Raw genomic sequence first — 23,346 nt, 5'->3', positions numbered from 1 at the left:
AGATCAACTTGAAGACCCCGACATAAAACCAATTTTGGAGTTCATGGAAAGTGACAGTCGGCGACCTAGCTGGCAGGACGTTTCCATCTTCAGTCCTGCAACAAAAAGATACTGGGCTTTATGGAACTCGCTCCATTTACGGAACGGCGTGCTACACCGAAAATGGGAATCTGATGACGGCAAAACGTCTAGGTGGCAGTTACTACTTCCCCGATCAAGGATTTCAGATGTTCTGAAAGAAATACATAGTAGTGCGACTGGAGGACATTTTGGTGTCTTGAAAACCCTCAATAAAGTTCGGGAGCGCTTCTTCTGGAGCAAGGCGAAGGATGACGTGGAGAAGTGGTGCCATTCTTGTGACGCCTGTGCTGCTCGTAAAGGACCGAAGAAGAGAAGCAGAGGGAAGCTACATCTGTACAACGTTGGAGCACCTTTCGAACGAATTGGGATTGACATCCTGGGTCCTCTACCAAGAACTGCTGATGGGAACAAATACATTCTTGTTTCCATCGACTACTTCACCAAATGGCCGGAAGCATATCCCATTCCAGATCAAGAGGCTACCACCGTAGCAGAGACTCTAGTCCAACACTGGATCTCGAGATATGGAACACCTTTGCAGATTCATTCCGATCAAGGGAGGAATTTCATCTCTGCTGTGTTTAAGGGCCTATGTCAAATTCTCGGAATTGAGAAAACTAGGACAACACCACTACACCCACAATCGGACGGCATGGTGGAGAGATTTAACCACACAATCCTGAACAATCTCTCACTTATGGTATCCAGAAATCAACAGGATTGGGACAAGAAGCTACCTTTGTTCCTGCTGGCCTACCGCAGTGCTGTCCACGAGACTACCGGATATGCCCCATCTCAGATGCTCTTCGGACGAGAGCTTCGGCTACCTTGTGATCTCGTCTTCGGTCGTCCTCCGGATGCGCCTGCATCGCCTGAAGGGTACATCCAGGATCTCCAGGCCCGGTTGGAAGATGTTCATAACTTCGCACGAGAACGAATCAACATCGCGGCGGAGAAGATGAAGACCCGATACGACACAAGGTCTACTGGACATGAATTCAACGAAGGCGACAAGGTTTGGTTATGGAATCCCATCCGACGGAAAGGTCTTTCACCCAAATTGCAGTCGCATTGGGATGGACCCTACAAAGTCCTTAACCGACTAAATGACGTCGTAGTGAGGATCCAAAAATCACCTAATGCAAAACCTAGGGTTGTACATTATGATCGGTTAGCCCCATACTATGGCCATAGTTCATGAGTATTACGTAAACAACCATGGTTGATAACATAAAAGTGGTAGATAATTTTTGCTTTTAATGTTTAGTAATATTTCTTGTTATTATTGTGTTTTCTGTATCTGTTAGTTATTAATTAATGTGTATATTTGTAAACTTGTGATAGAAGTTTGGCACCCTTTCTGGGGATTGTACTGCCCGGGACGTGCAGTCCTTAGGAAGGGGGCAATGTTACAAATCCTGTAAATAGTAATTATTGTAGGAACGTAACCTGTAAATAGTTTCCCGTAATGAATATACAACCCCTTTTCATATGGCTAAAGTATACGACCCATATTTCTGTTCTTTTCATTGATACAATTTGATAACGGTCTACGCATTTCGCGAAGAGGTAAGAATGTTGTGGAAAATTCTTTTCGGTGTATATAAGCCGTTAGCGATGGATAAACAGTTAGTTTCGATTCAGATTCCGAACTGAGAGTGTGTATTAGCTCTGTTTATAGCGAGGCATTTCGCTGTGTTGTTTTCGTATTTGGAAGTAAATACGTGTGTAAACGTTGAGTTTACGGTGTTGTGTGATAATTGCTTAATTGCTGATGAATAATTTAGCAGTTGTTGACGATCTTTCCTGTACATAGTGTAAATAAATTTCCTGTGTTTTTATCAAGAACTGTGTTTTCATTTCAAGAAAGTGGAAGTCGCACCGAATCCGTTACAATATACTAGAAGCGTTTTTAAAACAAACAATAAGCTATATAGAAATAATTTATTAAATTTTAAGCTGTAATGAGATAAACAAACCTAAAGTTAAAAGCAATACATTAAATAAATTCAATTTGAGAACTCATATTCAGTATGTAGTTGATAATATTACATTTTAAAATTATTATCCCCAGCTTCTAATTTCTAGGGCTAATATTAAAAAATGTGTTTTTAATTTGGCTTAACACCATGTGACAAGGAAAAATAGCAATATTATATGAGATTGAGAGATTTTATGGCTGGTGAACTAAAGTTTGCTTGCTTAGCAGTAAGATAAAATCAACTTCATTCTTTTGTTGGCAAATTTACAACAAGCAAAAAGGAATGTTAAATTAAAAGAATTAAATCTAGTCTTTTTATATCAACTGTTTTTATTTTATCATGAAAATTTCGATAGTAATTTTGATGATATACACAGGGAACATTGAGTATTTCTGCTTGATTTTTCAGTGCTATTTAAGTTTTTTTGAGGGTTTGTACATAGAAGGCAGTAGGCCCATCTAGATAGAATTCATTCATTTAAATATCTATAAGATATGATGCGTTAAATAAGATCACGAGCAATGCCAGGTAATACGCTAGTATAATATTTACCATTTCTAACCATTTTTACTTTCTGCTTTATTCATTTTTTTTTATTTATTTTTTTTTTTTTAAATTTAACCATTGTAGTTCGTTGGCATTTTTCCAGTTTGTCTATTTTAGAAACATTTTGCGTAACTTGTTTAGGCTAACAAAATGTTTGGCTATGTAGATTAAAGGTACAGTTAAATAAATAGAACAGAATGGAAAATAGAACTGAAAGTCTGAATTTTAACAGGGCCACAAAGCCGGATAGAAAATGAGACTCGGACAGTTTTCCTCTTCATCTTCGACTCCTTTACCACAAAATCAGTTTGATTCCAACTCTGGGTCTGCAGCCCTTGTAGAGTTAAAGACTTGGAGGGAAAATGACAAACTCCAACTCCTTTACCTTAAAATCCGTCCAACTACACAGCCCTGGATTTTAACATGCATAAAAATTAACTTTGAATTTAAAATAAGAAATTTTCTGACTATACATACTTGATCACTTAATGAAGGAACACATTCCAAAATAACTTCATCCACTTTTACAATTTCAGAAAAGAAACACTTCACACAGGTCAAAAAATGAGGAATTTGTATTTTTTTATCTTGTAAAATAAGCTCTTTTACAGTATTGCACAGAACTGATAAGGCATCCAGATGAAATATCTATATTTAAAAAATCATTAGTATGACAGACTGTATAAATAAAATGCAGCATGTTAATTCATTTTGCTCATTTCATTATGGATAATTTTATTGTACAGTAAAATCCCTCTAATGCAGACCCTAACGGGACAATTTTCTTTGTCCGCAACAGAGGGGTGTCCGCAGGACAGGGATTTAATAATGTTGTTAGCACTGTAACTAGGGAATTAAAAATTGTCCGCTGTTGAGGGGTGTCCGTTAGGAGGGGTTTACTGTATACCTATTCCAGGGATTGATCCAGGAAAAAGAACTTTTTTGTAAACTTTCTTAATTTTGGAAAAAAAAAAAAACTATTTTTGGGTTAATGCATTATTATTTCATGCATTATTTTGTGAGAAAAAAACCTTTTCACATCATAAAGAGAAGCTTTGGCAATCACAGTTCTAACATGAAATCTCTTTGGCTCTAAATATTTTGCCGGAAATAACTCAGAACTTGTTTTTTTTTTTTTTTAATTTTATTATTATTTTTTTAATGCATATAAATACTAGCGTCTTGTTTTCAGTTGAGTTGATCCAGTTTATAAGTTAGAAAGAGCTGCTTTTACAAATGAAATTTAAGGTATGAAATTATGTGAAGAGGCTGTTTAAACTATTTAGACTTTGGTGAAGGGGTCACAAAACGGACTGTATTTGTATCTGGATCAATCTATGCATTCATCATGGTAAAAATGCTCTACATTCACAATCCTGAGTGATGTAATTTTTCCACTGTTGGGAGCTATATCTGAAGAAAAAAGTAGTATAAAAAAGTTCTAGCTTTTAAATTGAAAGAAGTATATATATTTTAAGAAATTCAAAAAGAAATATTAACACAAAATATTTTTTAACTGTCTTTTCTTTTCAATATAAATTAATAAATCCATTCTTTACAAAACAAAGATACTATATCCACTAAGAGAAACTATTTCCAATCAAATACTATGTAAGAAAGTACCTTAATTATTTTCACAGCCAATTCAAATCTTTCATCTAAATCAAGAGCTTTTAATATCACCTGTAAGAGAGAACGTTTATTTTTTATTAAATCCCTCGTTATATCACACTTTTTGGGGACAAAGAAAAAGAGCGATATATCTGAAAGCACGATATAACAGAGGTCATTAAAAATAGTTATAAGTCTAATACACAAGTAAATTAGCATTCATTCTTTTTAACATGATTTTGTAATGGTTTCGATGTAGTTCATGAATGTATTATCACACCTATTAAAATTTAAATAAGATTGAAATTTAAGTAAATTTTCACCCTCAAAAAGTTAAGAACATCAAATATCGAATGAAGGCGATCTTTTTGAGCTGCCGCGATATAAGATTGAGCATTCCAATATCCTCTTATTCTCAATAGACTTTCTAATCCGTTTGACTTGCTGTAGAAAGGATGTGAAAAGCAAAAATAACCACATTGTTAACAGAAAACTCTTTCACCCGCCTAGATCATTCTTCCTTTTTTGTGCAACCAAGCACAAATCTTTTCTGTACCTAAAAGAAGGGCGTATGTTCTCTTCTACATGGGCTAGTATGACATGATACCTGCTTGATGTCTCTCACTTATTGTAAAGGCAATGTTATCAATACAAAAGAAGATGTCAAGTAGTTTACAGACTATCTGAAATATACTGCACGGGTATGTACATATGGATGACAGGTATTGCTGCAACTTTTCCAACGAATTCAGAAGCTTCCTTTTGTTCATTGACAAAATAAAGAAGAAAGAGATCTTCTCGGAGCAATACCATATGTTTTCAAAAATAAAGCCCTCTATCCGTCTCTTAAGTGGCGACACGCTCCAGCGTCCGCCATTTTGTGTCGTTCCGCAACTTTCTCCCTATCTCAACAGTAGAAAAAGGCAGAGTTTCGCTCATTGAAAAGTATCTTTTTATCAACGAATGTTTACAGATTTTTGATCGTAACTTATGTAACTGATAATATACATACAAAAATGTTGAATTTTACCTTAGTAAAATATTTTTTTTATTATTAAACAGAATATTAGTAAAAAGCTGTTTTGAAGAAATTTTCGACTATTTTTAAGAGTAATTTCTTTTTTTCCCGCCATATAGACCTTCTGAGTTACAAATTACTTGAAGTGTTTTAAATATGCGTTTTATTATTAGAAAGTTGGTGTAGTAGAACCAGGGGCGGATACAGAAAAATCTCTCGAAGGGGACCCGGGAAATTGAATAGCACCTCCTCCTTCCCCCTGTCACATACGGTGTTTCATAACAAGTTTTCATTACTTTATTTTAAAATGTCTTTTTTTTTTAAATTTTTTAGGATCCCTAAAGCTAATGATTCACTTCTAAGAACATACATATTATGTACCTATATACTTTGAATGTGGACGTAAAACATCTTTTAACGTTTCAAGCCAATTAAATACTAAACCATAATAATGTTACCTAAATGCTATACAATTAGCGGTTTTAATTTTAGGAACAATGTTGTAATGGTTATAACACGAGGGCAAGGTTATTCAATAAAAAAAATATACCCATACCTCATTTGAGGTTTCAATATTATTTTATAGTATTTTAACTGTAAAATATTATTTAATTAAGAAAATCATAGCTATTAAACATATAAGTTTTACTGAAAAATTCAGGACAATTTCTGTGTGGATTTCGAAGCAGTTGCTGATTGTTCTTGAAGCCATGATACAGTTGAGATAACATATTCATATTACATACCCCCTCCAATAATATCATGGTTTTCTCAAGAAACTACGATATGATTTCTTTCATTTTGCATCTTTTATAAGTTGAAAAAGAGAAAGCTATTACTTCTCAAATAGCTTCCTGGATCAAAATAATTCTTTTAGGCACGCCTGCACATTTTTTGAAGAATGTTAGTTATTGATTCCATCAAAGAAAAGTTAATGGACGAATCGCGATATTACGTTCCCTTGAATTCAAAACCAGCGAGTTAAATGTATAAATGTATTCTGCCACTCTAGGACTCCAGTATGACTTCATTAGTAAACAAAAATGCTATTATTCAAAATATGCTCTATGTGTATTTGTGTTCTGTTTAATTAACTATATAAAAAATGCTATGGAGAAGTCAATTAAAAAATTGTGAATAAAATATTTAAATATATTCATACTTTGGGGGGGGGGGCACGGGCCTCCTGCCCCTCCCTTAAATCCACTACTGAGTAGAACAGTAGTGAGCTAAATTAATTATGTCATAAATTATTTGTGGGCAACAGTTTGAACTTATTCATGCAAAGCAGTATCATTTATATTACTAATGTGTGTAGTTTTCTTTCTTTCTTTTTTTTTTACCGACACTTTCTTGTTTCTCATGACGATTTTACGTTAAAAAATGCCTTTCATTTAAACCTGATTTTTAAGGATACTACTAGTTCTTAAAAATTCAACGAACTGATAATAAAATGTAACCAGTTTTAAATCAATATTTAAAAAAATAATAATAATTGAAATATTTGATACCAATAGGAATTCAAATAAAAGAGTGCAGATTACATCTGTGACGAACTGTTATAAATTAGTAATAATGAATTTGTAAATTCACAGATACTGGGATAAATCATATATATATATATATATATATATATATTAAAAAAGTTTTCACATCAAAACAAAAATTAAACGAAAACAGATTTTTTCCGGGCGAAAAAAAAAAAAAAAAAATCTTCACGTAATTATATAACTTGGCTTGAGTTACATGTTACTGTAATCTCAAAGAAGCTTAATTTTTTTAATGAATAACTTCACACTTTTAATATCTTAATTTTTACGCGCAAAATAGATAAATAATTAACTTGGCAACACACTGAAACTCATGGCTATGACACAATTAAAAGCAAAACGACGTGTTCTTAAAATAATTTTGCTACAGTTATTGAGACATTTTGAAACTAACTAAACAATAGAAAATGTACATTAAAAATAAATAAAATAACTAGTATATTTAAATTTTGGCGGTTTTGTTATCTTAAACTCAGAAAAATCAGTTTTGAAAACAGGGCAAATATTTTACTACTGCTAGCAGTTTATTAGGTGCCGTTACATAGTTGAGCTTTACAATATTTAAAGGAACTATTTATGATGATTTTAGTGAATGTCCTTATTATCCCATGAAAATTAACAAACCATCAGACAGTTTCATGAAAAGTAAAAAAATATTACTATTTCAACAAGAGTTTCATAAAGAATTTGAAATTGCGAGGCAGTATTGATGAAAACATTTAAAATACATAAATAATCTTTCAATGTACTTCGATATAGTAATTTTGAACTGTTAGAACATTTTAATGCACTACACCAAGGCATCTTCACATGAAAGATAGCGTTTGATGAAAAATACGAATATCAAAGAGAAAATATCTAGTATTCCGCACAGTGAAATCACACAGGCAACGACACAAAATGGCGGACTGAACCCACGTGACTGCCCGCCTCCAATCGCAGTCGAAAGCGGCGCGCAGTGCATGGATCAAAGTATGTCGCCACTTAAGAGACGGATCCAGGGCTTTATTCAAAAATGGTTTCAAACTTAAATTTTTGTGTTTATTTTTTTCTTTTTTATTTTAGACTTTTATTTCGGGAGACAGAAGAAAAGAGCGATATATCCGAATGAGCGATATAACGAGAAGCTACTGTACTTTTTTAGCCAACATAAGCATAGTTACAAGCAAAAAAACACAGAGTTAGGTAATTTATTTACTGAACCATGTCAGTTATGAAGTAATTTAAGCAGCTTCTCTGTTAGAACCATGAGAATATTAATAACGGATCAAATGAAGTTTTAAATCAAAAACTTTTTCAACAGTTAAGCAAGAGCCGCACGGTGTTCAGGGCGATTCCTGCATCACAGGTTATCTTCCTTTATGTTACAACCGCCACATGGATGTGTCCAACTTTTGGAACAAGATGTTTACTGTCTGATGGTATGACTAATCCATGGTTCCTTCAAATACTGTGAGAAATTTTAAAGCGTGTTAGGCGGCTCAGGGGGAGAAAAGACCTTGCCTTGTGGGATAGTCAAAACCTGCCAAGCTTTGATATGCGAAATTATTTTTGTGTTTCATTTTAAATTGTATTATTTTTTGAGACCTTGTCTGTTATGGAAACTGGGCAGGGCAAAAGCTTTAATAAAAATCTTGTAATCAAAATATTGAATACATTTAAAATATTTTCTTTTTTAAATTGGCAGTTGCTGCTAATTTCAAATTATTAAATAACAATTTTTTGAAAACTACTTTTAAAAACTAAGAAAAAAAATGTACTGTCAGCACCTTTGCATTAGCTATTTTTTCTGCAACATAAGGATAATCAAAGCTGGTACCACATTCCGGGAAATGGAGAATTACTGGATAATTTGCTAAAGTTATGTGTATGTTTTTTTTTCTTTGTTTGGTTGTTTTTTAATTTTACGGAACAAATTCCATGCAAATGTGGTCAAGATTGCATTTTTAATACAAGAATTATAAATATTAGAAAGAGAACATGAGAAACATTCTCAGAAGATGGTAATTGCTGAGTGTGATTCTTCTATTATAGGTACTGGGCATCAACTTTATTCACAAAAAAAAAACCCTTTTCAATAGTTTTTCTTTGCTTTGCCCTTTCTCACAGAAGAGTTATACTGTCATGCTAAGCACAAAAGTGATATTTGTAGCTGAGCTAAAAATCAGAAACTGCTTTTTAAAGCTTACACCTCCATAGATTAGATTCACATTTCAAAAATTTTTAAAAAATATTTTCCAATCATTAACGACCATAAAACATTGTATATAGGTAAATTATGTTACAAAAAACCACCTCATGACGACAACTCAATTTTGATACAAAATGCAGATACAACTTTTATGTTTAGCACTAGCACAAAAATAACTTTAATAGAAGAAAAAAAAAAGAAATTTTAAAATTAAAAAATTATAGATTTCAATGCTTCAGAATGCACCAATCAGGCAGACCCTGAGTGGTGCATCCTGAAGATCAAAAAGGACCCTCTTGCAAGCAAAGAACCTATGCAAATCAGAAAAAGTTACATCAAAATTGACAATGATGCCTTGTCTAATGTGGATGAAAATTCAGAGTGAGTGAAACTTTATGACCAGGATTCATTGAATTGATTTTTGCTCTAAAGAACTTTTCGACACATGGATGCTTCGATTGCCAAATCTTTTAACTCCACTTTTTTTTAAAAAAACCCTCATTTCTGCTTTAATAATGCTTTATCCATTCTTAGCATGTGAATTTATGTTCAAGTTTTGGTTCAGTACATTTCTGACCATGTGATGGCAGAAAATGTAAAACGAGGGCCTATTCGTTCCCATGGATAACACCATCTTCTTCATCACTTTTCTGGACTTTTTGTTTTATGGAGTTAATCAATTTGGCAAGTGAGGCATCCACATGTCAGCAGGGCCTGATCAAGAACAGCCCAGGTCATGATAAATGCTTGTGCTGACCTCATAAGGAAATCCACTAATTTTGGTATAAACTAGTGTTCCTGCTCCGAAAATGGGGGCTGTGGGTATAAAGAAATTAAGGCTATTTTGGTGCACTCTCACATTTAGCCAGAAGAATTCCAAATGGACCACGCTCTATAAGCCTGGAAAATAATTATGTAATAATTACACTTTCTTCATTCATGTACCCAATTCAAAACCCTAAGTCAGCTCTATTATATAGGATAAATGTATCAGAGCAAGTGTATAAAGTTGAAGGAGCAGTCAAAAAAGGGTTTGTACATGGTTGCGTGCAGGGTATAAATTTTAAAAGTTTTTTTTTTAGCCATCATAAAATTTTTTAAAAAAGCTTATATAAAGCAGATAGAAACCCCTCCTACATAATTCATTCCATGTTTAGTTTTCATCCTTCACGTAGCAAAAAAACAAGAAGAAAATCAGAGTTTATTAAATACCATTATAACCACTTTTGACTTCTTCAGTGAATTTCCTAAAAGTGTTGGAAGAACTTTTGACTTTAAAGTTTGTTCCTTGCCTGCTTGATTTGATAGTTCAACACCTTGAACAAATTTTGTAACTTCTTCTTGAAGAGCAATCACTTCAATGTAGCTGAAATTAATACATAGAATAACCAAATGAATAACATGTCAAATTATGAATTTTACATTGACAAGCATGGAGAAAAATACATATACCAAACCTTTCAGCCTCTTTGCTGGATATTATTTTTACATTCTTTTTCTTCTTCCATACATCATTCATATCAGAATTTTCATGTAATTTCAAATACTTTTCATAATGCCTTTTTGCAGAATGTAAATAATGTAGTCGCTCAAATAAAGTTCCATATGTAGCAGCACCCATCAAATAAAAATTTATAGCACTTTTAGCAGCACGTACATAATCCTAATAAAATGAAGAGAAAGAATATTTAAGCCGTCAAAATTAAGAAATGAGCTTTGAACTTGAATCATGTATCCAAATAACAATCATTTAATATGATAAAGTAATGCAAAATCATTTTAAATCATTCCATGAGTCACATTTTTGAAATTTTTGTTTTCAAAAAATTTGTATATTAAGCCATCTATTGTACAAAAGTTAAATATATTTAATCTAAAAGGGGTAAAAAGTCATAACGAGTACAGACTGAAGGAAATGTAGTTTCAAGTGTAGCAAAATAATCTTGGAACCTTATAGATTTGATGTTTTCTTTTTTTTAATTTGATCATGTGTTCTTTATTGAAATAACTTTATAATCACATTGAAACACTTTAGATATATTATACAATTTATATACTTCATATATATTCTTATATTGATAAACTTTACAAACTCTTAATTACATTTTATATTTTTCCTAATGCAGAAGGCCTAGTTTAGAAAACATTTTCAAAATTAGAGGAAAAACATTTCAACATTAGTGTTTTAGACATTGCTGCACTACCTAGCAGTAGCATAAAAATTGTGTACTGATCTGTTCTGAGTATATTGTTTACATAAAAACTGTTTCTTTATTTGGAGAGTGGAGCTAAACATTGTATCATTTTCAGTAAGTTACCGCCCTATAGCCAGGGCCTGAGGCAGAAATACATAAAATACACCGCCAGCTCAGTCATTCCAGCAGAGGACTGCAGTTTCGTGCTTATTAGCACTAATCAGCCTGGCATAGCAAGTGACTGAGCTGGAGGTGGAAAACCTCTTAAAGAGGACAAGAAACTTGGAGAAACACTTGGAACCCCAAGAAACACTTGGCTTCTTTAAGAAGTTTTCCACCTTCAGCTCAATCACTTCCTATGCCGGGCTGATGAGTGCTAATAAGCACGAAACTGCAGTCCTCGGTGGGAATGACTGAGCTGTCGGTGTATTTCATGTATAGTATCATTGTTTTGAAGAGTCTTTGCACCTCTGTTTGTGAGATAAAAAGTAAATGTCTGCAAATGCATGCATGAAATATAGTTATTACCTTTGAATACATAAATATATTTTTAATTTCTCAGAATACAAATAATCCAACACACAAAGTAAAAATTAAATATCATACCTCCATAAACAGCTGCAATTCATAGAGTACATTGAAGTACTCTAAGCGCTCCAAATGACGACAAGTAGAAAATGTATAATTCCACCATGATGTTAATGATGGATCAGCTTGAGTCAAAAGTTGCTTAAGAACAGAAAATTCAGCATTTTTGAGCATAGGCATAAACAGACCTTCAATAAATACATCAGCCTCGCATTTCTAGAAAAAAATTATACAAACAAATAAAATCAAAAAGAAGATAGGGGGGATAATACACCAATAAAAAAAATTTTACGTTGAAAAGTTTAAGATCGGGAGAAAAGATAAAACTGATACAAATACAACGTTTACAATTAGCAAAATACTAGAGAGGATTGATTATTCAATTATCAATGAACACAAACATTGGTTCACAGAAAGGGTGCTTCGGTTAGCAAGCGTAAGTGAAGCTTGCCTACACCTAGGTTAGATGTAGAAGTTCTTTTAACAAGGCTGTTCTTAGCAGGTGTGCAGAGCTTGCACCGCACGAAAGTGGCCAAAGCAAGGGGCGACCGCAGGCTGCATTTAGTTCTATTAATTTAGCAATAGTTCTAATTCTCAAGAATTTTCCCAGTTTAAACTTTAAAAAAGTTGAATAAATATGCTGAATTCTAAATAATTATTAAAGAATTAAAATAAGCCCCGATTTCCTGATAGCACAGCATAGTTTAAGAAAAATAGAATGTTAGTGCACAGTGATTACTCATATCCTTAAATTGGTTGCAAAATTTTGTGGCAAAGCCAGCAATCATTCATGGATACAGGGGAGGGACGATGTGGCGGTTTCCCCCTCCTAAAATAGTAAAGGATACCTTCCAAAAGGGGCACCAAGGGCTAGGTTTAGGCGATGCATTGCAAAAAAACAATGTGCATTTCACATCAATAAACCGGTTTAGAATTTTTCTCTAAACCAATGCATCAATACCGCACCAACTACAAATCCAAGCACCGATGTAGAGACACAGGTCCAGAATCGTGGCCATTTTAATCTCTTGTTTCAAAATGCTATGGAGTCACTGTGACCTACAAAAAATGTCTTTATTCCACAATTTTTTTTCCTAACGATTTGGTAAATTTGGAGACTACTTTGAAATTGCCATTTAAAAATACAATGATGTTTAATGTGTTTTCTTATAAGATACATGTTTGTGTTCATACTTGTATTTACAATTTGGTAGAATTCTGAGTATTAAGTTTATATTTGACTGATGCCTGTCTATATAACTCAGCAGCATGACTACATCATAAAAGATTATTAAGAAGTTGATTTACAAATTTCTTGTGTTATGTCCCGAGAGTGTCAACCAATTGAAAATGAACTTTAGGGAAGCTAAATTAAGTATGAGCAAAACCAGGCCCCCAAGAGCAAAGGCCCTTCTCAGTTTTGTCTCCGAATCTCCCTCCCCCATATAAAGTATAAAACTTATACTACTCTGATTTCAAACCAGGCCTCCATAAGGGCTGGGCCTTAGTTTCTAACTAGGCTGACATGGCTCCTCCTCGGGCCTGAAGAGAAAGAGAAGAGAATTTGGTAGTTTTTTTTTTGTTGCAACCCTTTTCTTCTACATCTGCCCTTCCATATTTGCTCTTTAAAAAGTACTTCCCAAAAAACAGGCTCCTCTAAAACTATGAGTGTTTAAGTACATACTCAGTGACATTAAACTACATTGGGCAGTAAGAAGGTTTTTCTATAGTAAATGATTCCTTTTCCCCGCTCATGCTAGGTATCAGTAATGTTGCAGACAAAATGCTAGTTTTTAAGGTCAAAATGAAATGTAACAGCAAATTGCAAAAATGAATTTAAGGAAAACAGTTTTTTATACAAAATACTGGAATCAAGGACATATCCAGCTTCTGCTTTTGCAAGGGAACATTATTGAAATATGAAACTGAACGAACATTTCAGAAAGAGGTATCAAAGTGTGGTGTTTCAACACACACACACAAAAAAATTAAAAAAAAAAAATTAATTTGAATTTTGAAATTTTGAATTCAAAATATGTTTGCAATTACGAACTGAGACAGGACCCTACTCATTGGAGTTACTGTTTCTAGAATCAAGGGCTCCTGTCCTCCCAAGCCTGCCTCTCCTCCTGGGCGGTTACGTGGGCATAGTCATGTGTGTAAGTGTGTTGGCTTGTGTGTGTGCGTAGACCTGTGTGTATGCACGTAGGCGTGTGTGAGTGTATGTGTGTGAAGCCGTGTGTGTGTATGTGTGTGAACGTGCGTGTGTGTGTAGGACATGGACGCCTCCGACCAGGAAAAGCGGATAGCTCAAAACCGGAGCAGTCGCGCCGCGCCACCAGCAGAGGACGGTGGTGCTGCAAAGGCTTTTGATCCAAGTTGAAAAAGGCACGGACACCAAAAACGGTCAAATGAGAACAATAAGCAATTGTGATTGCTCAAAAAAATATAAACAGAAAAAGGAATTTTGAGGTACATTTTGGTCATGTTAAGGAGGATCATGTGCCCCATGACAATACCTCCTGGATTCATACTTCACAAAAGTACTTTACTTTACAATGAACTCAACCAAAATAAGAATTAAAATTTTATATCAATGAAATAGTTTTACCTTTTCTAATATGTAATTCAAAGCTTCAAGTTTCAGGTCATTCCTATAATAAAACTGCACAGTTGACAGATGGCTTCCATACATGTTTAAATAAAATAAACATTCCTTTTTAGCAGACACACTCAGGGGAACAATTTCACTTTTAGCCTAAAAACCAAAGTAAGCAGTTTTTAAAAAACTAACAAATAACTTTTTGACAACATAGATCATACATATTAATAATGCATTTAGTAACACAGTACTAACAAATGAGACTGGGAATGGGGGTATTCCGGTTAAAGTGGAGAATACAAAAATATGTATGTATGATTGAAGGATACATCGGTTAAAATTGCATTAAATGATTAAATAGCATCAGATTGCCTTAAAAGGTTTAAAATAAAAAGTTCCATCTAGAATCAAATGAGCCGACTTTCCCGTACACCAACGTTGACTTCTTAGCATCTGTGGATCAATATTCTATTAGTTAGCTAAGACTGCAATTATGTCAAACATACCTTCTAACACTTTAAGTTCATTTCTGAAAATAAAATATGCCTCTCTCAACTGATGAAACAGATACGTAAAGCATAAATAAATAAACAAATAAGGTAGTAGCACCTTTCAAACAAAGGAGCTAAAAAATTTCTTCCATAAAAAATCTTTAATCGCTTTCAAAAGTAAATAAATGAGTGAATAAAAAAAATTGAAAAAACAGCAAAATAAATTTAAAAAAAAAATGTTAGTAGCTCTTTTTTTTTTGGGGGGGGGGGGGGTGAAAGCTAAGTGCCTCAAATTTTATTTTCCCCCGTACAAAAAAATTTAATAGTAAATATATTTTAGAGAATAAATAAATAATAAAATGTCCTCTTAAATAAGTAGTTCTCAATAAAAATTATCTGCTCAGCTCCTTTTCTATGTTAAAAAATAAAGACCGAGAGACATTTTCTCCAGACACATTTTTCCTGTCTCAAAATCCTACTTTTTAAAAGTTTAAATTTTTCAAAAATTATTTCATTATCTTGTTCATTTTTAACATTTTTCTTCATTTTTAGTTATATTTTTGAGGTGTATTAAGCCTTCTTTTGTGCATCCCCCCTCTTTTTGACTTTTACAGGAAAGAAGGCTAAAAAAGTACTAAAATAAACATGTTAATAGAGTGAATTAAGTTAAAAAGCTATTAGAAGGATTGTTAAAAACATTTACTCATGTTCTTCTGCAGAAGGATGAAAGTTTCATAGTTTGGCTTTTTGAAAAATCATTACATTAATGGATGAAGCTGATGTCTAAGCGTTTAATGCACTATTTACCTTCTTTTTAAAGGTTTACTTTTCATTTTGTAATTTTACTACATAATTATGAATTTTTCAATTTCTTGTTTTACACCACCTTTTTTGATTGTCATACTTAAATGAATTACGGTTGGTTAAAGCTGAGAAAAAGTTAATCAGGAGGCTACTGCAACTATATAATGTACATGACAGTAAAATTGCATTGAATACTTAAAATTCTAAAAAAATATTTAAGGCTACAAACAAGGCTTTAAAGAAACACATTCATTCAAAAACAATACTAAAAATTAAAAAAGACAGTAGAAATCTTTGTACAATGGAAGAGAATCACGGGTGCCCTCCCTCCCCCCCCCCCTGCCCCAAGCCCAAAGGCACAAATTCCCCTCTCCCTAAAAAAAATTATCTTGCTTTCAAATCGGGTAAAACATAGTGTTTAATTTCCAGTCAAATTCACTGGGGTTGGGGGTGAGGGATTGGAGGGGGGGGGGGGGGGTAGCGCTTACAAATACCATTTGAACTGAAATATTGTTGGATTGTTCCGCCTCACCTTCCCAAAACTTTATGTGAACCTTAAGTAAAGAAGTTTTGGAGACCGCTGAGTTTTGCTACACCTTATTTATTTATTTTTTAGGCTGTCTATGGAGAAGGGATAGGCAGTTTTCTGAAATTGATTCTCTAAAATTGCAATTGTATCCAACCTTTGTCATGTTAAGAAAAAGAATTTTCGGAAGCTCTCCCAGAATTTTCTCGAAATTAAAGTCTTGAAAATCAAATTTCACACGGTCTCTAATAATGTTGACGAGAGTGGGGGAAGGCAGAGGGGCACTCCATTTAAATTTGCAAACTTGTAGCTTTAAAATGCAGATTTGATAGATCTTGATAATGTTAGCAAAAGGTGAATTTGGGTTTTTCGATATTGATACTCCAAAAAAATAATTCTAGGATTGTCTTTGATTGTATTAAGGAGATGGTGATATTCTAGCTTTACAGTAGGGGCACTCTCCTGGAAGTTTTCCAAAATTGAAGTCGCATAGCCAAAAAAGATGAACCACACACACACCGTGACAGATATTTTTTGGAAATCCTCAAAAATGGATTCAGCTATTCAGCACACATCAAAAATCAGGACTTGAGAATTTTAACGATTCAGTTATCCTTCTATGGCATATCAGATAAGAGAAAGTAAAAATTATTTACCAAAAATAATTAAAACACCATAAGAACAGATTGTTCTGCTTCCATCAGCGAAAACCAACATCACTGAAAGTTTTATTAAAAATCAACTAATGCTAAATTGAAACAATCAGTTTAAAAATGGTACAGAAGATGATAGTAAAGTGAAATGAAAAATTCTATATAATCTTAAGCTACCATAAGAGTGGTTGAGAATGGTTTGGAGGGTGAAAATGATACAAACACCAGTTTTGGCATAATAAGTGTTTGTAGTGCACTCTGGGATTTCCCAGTTTCAATATTAACTATTGTACAACATTCTCTGGTAATGAGAGAGTTGTTATCACTGTCGAACTGGCCCACCAGATGAATAACCTGGTGATTGTGAATTAATTTGCTGTGAGCAACTGGTGCTACGTGTTTGTAGGTAGGTCGGAAACTTATGTTGGTGGACTTTTCGTGCAGAAGGAATCACAATTCCATAAATACCTTTTGCTTTCATATTACATAAAGATAGTTACCTCTAATTTTCAGTCAAAAAAAAAAATTATTTTGATGCTGCTACAGTTGCAAATGTGTAAAGTTTTACAATTTGGAGGGTGAGTGTGGTACAGTAATTAGTGAAAATTTTAGAGAGTGCATTGGGTTATCAGAGGAAAAAGTACCCAGGAAAAATCATGGGTGTAGATACAAGTGAGTTGGAAGTTTCAACAATGTTGAAGCGAGGTAAGTTTTGGTAGTGGCCTGAAAAAAATGATAAGATTTGGTTTCCATCTTTAAAAATTATGAAGAAAATAAAGCCTTTGTTTTATCTCGATTTCATGATGTACCTGATTCTCTAAAGTTCAATTTTCAGCATAACTTACATCTACAACTCTCCCGTTAAAATATAAGAGAGGTAGAGTATGATATAAACCACCAAAATCTATATGGAAACGTTGAAACATGTGTGCTGTACCATTCTCACCTGCAACAAGAAGGGGAGAATAGTACGAAGAAAAACTGTTCCGGAGGGGGTGTGGGTGAAGTTCCAAATTATTTCAGAGTCGGAATTGAAAGCCCTTGTCCTAAACTATAATTATAATGCAACTTCATTTTATTTTGAATAAATGTTGAATAATTACAGATAGAAATGTAATAAAACTGTATCATAGTCACTCGATTTTACGGTAGTTTATGAAGAAAATATAGTAATTGCCAATTGGAGAGATTAAAAATATGTTAGTCGCAAACTTCAAAACTAGTTCGTAACGACTGTCAAATTGCAAATGAATCAATGACAGACTGGAGCATAGTGGTCAGAATTATTACAAACAATAAGTAAAAAAGAGGAAAACTTTTTATTTTATATTCATTTTTGATCTCCCTCCCTCCTATTACTGTCACACGTATTCATCGTGCAGAATTGTGCTACTTTCAGAAAATTTATAATAAATTAAAAAATTTTTGCAAATCGTCTGATCCAGCTTTGAAACGGACACTTAACTCCATCCCGTCTCTGATGTTCATTTTATTGAAAAAGAGACATGGTCATTAAATTTTGGAATAAGTTAAAATATTTTTTCCATCAAAAAATCAAAATTTTTATGATCTAAAGAAAAACAAAACTTCTGGAAAAAAATTCCCAGCACCCCTCAAAAAAAATTTTTTTTTGGCACCCCTGAAGAGAACAATGACAAGGGGGGGGGGTAGGGCAGCAGCAGTAGATAGCAGAGGTTGATTGCTGTATTCCAATTCAGTCCTGGTTGCGCAATCATTTGATTCTGTAAGTTCCTCTTTTTCAACATCGGAAATACCATTAAGTCCCGTCTGATGTATGATGTAACGTTTAAATATTGTGCAGTTGAAAATTTAATTGTAAGTATTTTCTTTGAGCACTTTGCCTACAGTATTTATAAATGTGATTATGCTTATTTTTGCCTACATAAAGAGAGCTACGTATTTTTTGAAAACTGGTAAAATGAAATTGCAACAAAACTTATTTCATGAAACAATATCTTAAATTAATTATCATTAGTATTTCTTTCAGATTGATCTTATGTGTACCTTTAATTAAATTTAAATGCATTTAAAAGAATAGTTTAAAACCCTCTGGAGTGGGAGGAGCTAAAAAGTAGGTTTTGCATTCAGGTTATCATCAGGAGGCTTTGTTCATTCAAATGCACCTCTACTATAAAGAAAAATTTTTAGAGAAAAATAGCTTCAGACACAAAATACATTGTAAATCATTAAAATATTTTTATGAATTAAAGGAAAGAAAAAAGCTCTGACAATATATGCCGTTTCAAAACTTTGATTGATTCACATAATATTTTGCATGAAGCAGAATAACACATGCTATTAGTAAATAAAAGAATACAAAAGGTACTTTATGCAGACTTATAAATTTATTTTAAATGACAAATAAAGTCATGACAATAAACAGAAACAAGATTGTATACTTTGAGATAAAGATTGATAAAATTAACACAACAAATGTAAAAAATACTAACCTCTGATAATCCTTTTTCTATGTTTTTCAAACTTGATAAATCCTTATATATAGCAGCAGCCTACAATTATAATATTGCAGTTATGGAAAAATATGTGCGATCATTTGAAAGATACAGCAAAATTTCTTATCCCAAACCCCTAATCAAAATGAAAACACTTCGTGATATTCAGCTGGAAATAAAGAATAAATACGCTATATCTGTGATGAAGTAACTTTGTTTCATTGAAATTGTGTCCATTAAAGAGAGAATTGCTCTGCATCAATAAAACCATAATTATTAATAAAATATATTTAAAGACTAATACTGATAATTGTTTCAAATTACATTTACATCAAAATCTCTGAATAGGTATGTCAATTCTTCTTCGCAGAGACCTTATTATCATAGGGTTAAGAGCATTTACTTTTCTAACAATAAAAGTAGATTATTATTCATTACATACTCCATTTAAATGTGACAAAACAAAATATAATGACTTTAAAATAAAACTGACATACAACAAAACAATTTTTCAAAACATCTGACATGAAACCTATCAATAAAACAACCACACTTGTTAACCCGTTCGCACCCAGCGTCACGCGGACGCTACGCAACGATTCCTTTCCTATCAGCCCATCGTCACTTATCCGCTACGCGCTCTGATCGACACTGACGTCCCAGCGTCGCGTATATGCTTTCTCGAAATGGAACGTTTGAATGGAATATTTAAACGATAATAGATGGCGCTAAATGGCTATAACTTTGATCATATTCGAGTCACATGGTATTTGACCTTCATGTACACGCTTTAGTTTCTTATTTGGGCCTCTCAATGGGATAGATTTTTTTTTATGTAAACAACAGTGAATCACTGCTCTGCGCATATGATTTGTGAGGTCTCAATTGCTCTTGTTTATATCTTTTTTTTCTTTTTTTTACGAGTAATTGAAAGAGATATACATCTAGCTGAATAAATTATGGGGGAGGGAAGGAAGGTTAAAATATTTTTGCGTATGTGTTCCAGACTTTTGGGATTCCCCGTTCAATGAGAGTACATGAATGATTTCAAGAGGCTTGAAGTTTATGATTATTTTTGAATCCTTTCTGATATTGTTCTTCTGTATTTATTCTTTTTCATTTAGAGAATGGAAAACTGCAATAAAAATAGTTAGCAAAGTGAGTGAAAGGGAATGTTTTCAAGTGAATTATGAAGCAGTTTTGAGACTTGTCGCGTGGGAAATATAACTAGTTTAAATTCGTTGACCTAAGTTGTTTTAATCAAAATTACATAAGGAACATGTTTTTTTGCTACATTTCTTTTTCTTTGATTCCACACTCACGATGTCAAACTCTAACTCTGTTTTTGTGCACATATCATTTAATTTTGTGCACATGGTTAAAGTTTTAGTATTCTACTTATTTCACTTCTTTCTAATAATGTAATAGTCTTTATATTAATAATTAGTAATCAGTAGTACATTATTTAAGCTAAATTAAAATTTCAAGCCATTATTTTGAGATGCTGATTTTATATGAATATTTTTGTTCAGTTAGGCTTAACTGCTGTAAATGCTCGGGCCGATGGCGGCGTTCCATTTCAGAACGTTCGGTCCCGTAGCTGCGCTTCGTTTTCCGAGCACTGGTCCTCAAGGGGCTAATGAACAAAACTAAGAACTGAAGTAAGGTACACAACTTTAAGTTGTGCATTTGTTAAACAGCTGGGATCATATTTTAAATGAGCTGATGTGTGCATCACATGACTTCCTCTTACTCCAATTTAAAGATAATAGTGCCACAGAGTGAGCAAAAGAACACTTTAAATACTTTCATTCCAAGTTTGTTGCGAACAGAAGCAAAGAAAATATTTTATACAGATAAATTTTCCCAATATTGGCAGTTTTAATGTGATTCAATGGTTAACTCTCTAAATATGGTCAAATTAAAAAAAAAGATTTAAAAAAAAAAGCCAAATTCGTCGCCAAGTTGGCGAAAAAACTTGGTGACCAAAAGCTTGGCGATATAGTGCCAAGTGTTAGCCAAATTATAGCACCGCTTGAGTATACATTGAAATTAACAATGATTTTACCCCAAAAAGGTGTAAAAGACCCCCTTTGGAACATCCAAATGCAACCAAAAGAGAAGGTGCACTAGACCCCACTTGGAGCCTATGTACCAAATTTCAACTTCCTAGGACATACGTTCTTTAGTTAAGCGAGATACTTACACACATACGCACATACATACGTACATATGGACATCACGAGAAAACTCCTTGTAATTAACTTGGGGTTCATCAAAATAGATTCTTCCGGTGTCTATACATTTTTAGGCATGTATCCACATGTGGTCAGGTTGAAAAAAAAATCAATATTCATTCGGGGCGGAGCAAAATGGAAATTAAGACCGATTTTTGAGTGAAATTTTTTTTGAGAATACAATACTTCCTTTTTTGTAAAAGGAAGTAAAAATACATGAACAAGAAAATAATTGAACTAAAATGTTAAACATTTCTTACTTTGTCATTTCCGTCATGTTTAGAGTTTTCTAAGACTTTCAAAATTTTGTTTAATAATGGGTTTTCTTGAGCTTGAGCAGTTTTATCACCAATTTTCTAAAAGAAATTTTAAAAAGAAAAAAAAATCATTTACATATCTCTCGATTCTAAAAGATTTAAGATTTTAAGTACATATTGAGAGAAAAACACTTAGACTGAAAATGAACTAAATAAATGTCATTTTTAATGATATGAATACAGTACACTAAAAGATCAGGGTGTAATTTAAATGGTGTGAAGGAAGATATGCACTCCTATACTTACTACTTTTTTTTTTTTTATTTAAGCTAGAGACAACAGTTCTTATTCTGCTCCTTAACTATTAAGCAAAGAAAATTTTAAACTGTTAACAGAAGAAGATACTTAAATTTAAATCACAATAAAATAGTTCATACATTATTTTAGAGCAATTAAATTATTTATATAAAGAGGCTTATTTATATTAGAGCTTGGACTCTTATGTTGAGCTGCGAAAAGGAGCTTTCAATATGTCAATGTTATTTTTCATTTGAACCAGTTGATTAGGAAACTAGATGTTACACTTAAAAGTTTTCAGTTGCTTTAAACAATTTATGAAGAAGGTGCACTGGAAAATATTCCAGCACAAACTATTTGGTTTTGCACCATAGCAAATCATAAGGAAGATAAACAAGTGGAATGCATTTTCTACTAAATAACAATGAAGTGAAAAATGCTCGTTCGTGCGCTTCAATGTTAAGGGTGCCCCCCCCCCCAACCCTCCTTTAATACCTCTGCGTCATATCCCCTCCCCTTCTTTTCTTCAGTTAGTTTGGCAACCCTGTCAATCTTAATATTGATTAAAAAAATAATAAAAAAGACAGCAAAAATAACCTACTGACTGCATAATATATTTTTGTGAATAAGATGATTAGCAACTTCAGTTTTGACCATTTGTTACAGAATCCAAAACTATAAATCATTTCTCTACACAGCCTTATTTTTTAAATTTATATTTTGTCAAAAAAATTACTATTATTGAATTTGAAGTAATTTTATCCAAAAAACAACAATTTATTTCTCCAAAAAGGATAGCATAAGAACAAAGTTCTGGCCCTGGCGCACTTTTGATTTATAGCTCATGTAATGCCAAGGAATGTTGTTAGCTACTAAATCTAATTGCACAAAAGTGTTGCTGGTACATGTAATTTCCTTTTTTCTACATTAAAAAATGAATATTTCGTAATAAATGAGTATAATGAGCTATTAAAAAAAGTAATATTGCTGTGAAGGACTTAGATACAATTAATTAAAATAAACAAGGTTTTAGGCAGAGCACAAATTCTTTCATTTGTTAATGATAGCATTGAAAAGCTTTTATATATTTAAAATCATATGTACACACATACATATATACAGTCAATTCGCAATAACTCAAACATTACTATAAATCGAAGTTTTAATCAAGTCCTGATCCCTTTGTCTTTAATTCCATGCTAATTATTCTCAATATCTCAAAGTTAACTTCCTTTATCTCGAA

At 33.0% G+C, this 23,346-nt stretch overlaps 1 protein-coding gene across 1 annotated transcript in view; it reads right to left on the bottom strand.

Annotated features, from left to right (window-relative positions):
• LOC129222928 (zinc finger FYVE domain-containing protein 26-like) overlaps positions 1 to 23,346 on the bottom strand; it is a 138,311-nt gene that overhangs the window by 9,737 nt on the left and 105,228 nt on the right. The window contains exons 34-41 of the mRNA XM_054857488.1: positions 21,810 to 21,905; positions 19,310 to 19,369; positions 14,374 to 14,520; positions 11,781 to 11,978; positions 10,437 to 10,642; positions 10,192 to 10,345; positions 4,233 to 4,292; positions 3,087 to 3,257 (exon numbers count right to left, since the gene is read on the bottom strand). Coding sequence (XP_054713463.1) covers positions 3,087 to 3,257; positions 4,233 to 4,292; positions 10,192 to 10,345; positions 10,437 to 10,642; positions 11,781 to 11,978; positions 14,374 to 14,520; positions 19,310 to 19,369; positions 21,810 to 21,905 — 1,092 coding nt within the window. The remainder of the gene's footprint in view (positions 1 to 3,086; positions 3,258 to 4,232; positions 4,293 to 10,191; positions 10,346 to 10,436; positions 10,643 to 11,780; positions 11,979 to 14,373; positions 14,521 to 19,309; positions 19,370 to 21,809; positions 21,906 to 23,346) is intronic.

The sequence above is a fragment of the Uloborus diversus genome, chromosome 5 (assembly GCF_026930045.1).
Source record: "Uloborus diversus isolate 005 chromosome 5, Udiv.v.3.1, whole genome shotgun sequence".
In the NCBI taxonomy this organism is placed as follows: Eukaryota; Metazoa; Arthropoda; class Arachnida; order Araneae; family Uloboridae; genus Uloborus; species Uloborus diversus.
The sequence above is the reverse complement of the archived record's forward strand: the minus strand, read 5'-3'. Positions and strand labels throughout refer to the sequence as shown.